Source organism: Myotis lucifugus, unplaced genomic scaffold, assembly GCF_000147115.1.
Source record: "Myotis lucifugus unplaced genomic scaffold, Myoluc2.0 scaffold_833, whole genome shotgun sequence".
Classification (NCBI taxonomy): domain Eukaryota; kingdom Metazoa; phylum Chordata; class Mammalia; order Chiroptera; family Vespertilionidae; genus Myotis; species Myotis lucifugus.
Window position 1 is genome coordinate 102,381 of NW_005871881.1, and position 1,519 is coordinate 103,899.

Here is a 1,519-nt window from a genome sequence, read left to right on the forward strand (position 1 = left end):
CCAGCTTCACGTCGGGGCTGCGGGGCGCCTCCTCCAGGTACACGTCAGGCGGGGCCGAGTACCGCAGGCTGTGGGGGGAGGCCAGGGTCCACTCGTCCTGGGTGCTGACCACGGAGAACCGGCCCACGGTTTTGGCTGGAGAGCTGCCGTCCCGCTGCCCTGGCTGCTTCTGAGGGGACCCTGAGGTCAGAGCACCAGGGGGCTGGAGGGGGCTGGCCGGGCCGCCCTGGGTCAGCAACCCCGGGGCCCTGCCGCTCTGGTCTGCGGGCTCCAGATGTGCAGGGATGGTGGACGCGGGGGCATCCTTGGGAAATAGGAAAAGAAACGATTCCACACGAATACCAGCAGAGAGCGAGCTCCACCACCCGGCCGAGCCCCTCACGGTCTCATCGCGGAAAACGACCTACCTGAGGGGCCCTGGTTGCTGCCGGTGAGCCCGAGGCTGCCTGGCCTCCCTCGGGGCCCAGTGTGCTGCTCACAGGTGCTGCTGGGGACAGGGACACCATCATTCGGGTGAGAGCCAGGACAAGGGCAGGCCACGCTCAGGCCAGGGAATCACAGGGAAGGCACGGTGGGAGGGAAGGAGCCACAGCGGGCAGCTGTCCCAACCTCCCCGCCTTCACAGGGGGCGCCCTAGAGCCTGGGAGGGAGCAGGTGTCAGCCCAATTCCACTCGGGTCTCAGCAGGCCCTCGACACAGTGATGGTCACCTGTCCGCGTTAGGGAGAGGAGGCAGGGACTGGCCCAGGGCAGGATGAGGGGTCTCGCCAGATGCACTGGGCACAGGGCCCGGAGCTGGCGGGGCATCGATCTGGGGGTTGGCCTCCTTGGCTGAGGCGGGCTCCCCGAAGCCTGAAGGGTGATGGGGCCTCTGGAGGGGAGGTGCAGGGCCCTGGGGCCACAGCCAGGAGCCTAGCAGCCAGCTGGGCATCACGAGTCTCTGCCGCCTCTACCACCCAATGGTGTCACCTCTCTCCCTGACACCTCTATCACCTGATGGTGTCACCTCTCTCCCTGACACCTCTATCACCTGATGGTGTCACCGCTCTCCCTCTCACCTCTACCAGCTGACGGTGTCACCTCTCTCCCCCTCACCTCTACCACCTGATGGTGTTACCTCTCTCCCTCTCACCTCTACCACCTGACGGTGTCACCTCTCTCCCTGACATCTCTACCACCTGATGGTGTCACCTCTCTCCCTCTCACCCTCTACCACCTGACGGTGTCACCTCTCTCCCTGACATCTCTACCACCTGACGGTGTCACCTCTCTCCCTGACATCTCTACCACCTGATGGTGGTCACCTCTCTCCCTCTCACCCTCTACCACCTGACGGTGTCACCCTCCTCTCTCTGACATCTCTATCACCTGACGGTGTCACCCTCTCTCCCTCTCACCTCTACACCCTGACGGGGTCACTTCTCTCCCTGACTCCTTAACACCTGACGGGGTCACCTCTATCCCCCTACCTCTACAACCTGAAGAGGTGCCTCCTCCCTCTCACCTCTACCACCTGACGG

The 1,519-nt window shown here is 64.3% G+C and overlaps 1 protein-coding gene across 1 annotated transcript in view; it reads right to left on the reverse strand.

Moving 5' to 3' along the window:
• Nucleotides 1–1,519, reverse strand: part of LOC102439945 (serine/threonine-protein kinase WNK2-like) — a 118,748-nt gene that overhangs the window by 27,265 nt on the left and 89,964 nt on the right. Inside the window, 2 exon segments of the mRNA XM_023747294.1 lie at nucleotides 6–304; nucleotides 408–487. Coding sequence (XP_023603062.1) covers nucleotides 6–304; nucleotides 408–487 — 379 coding nt within the window.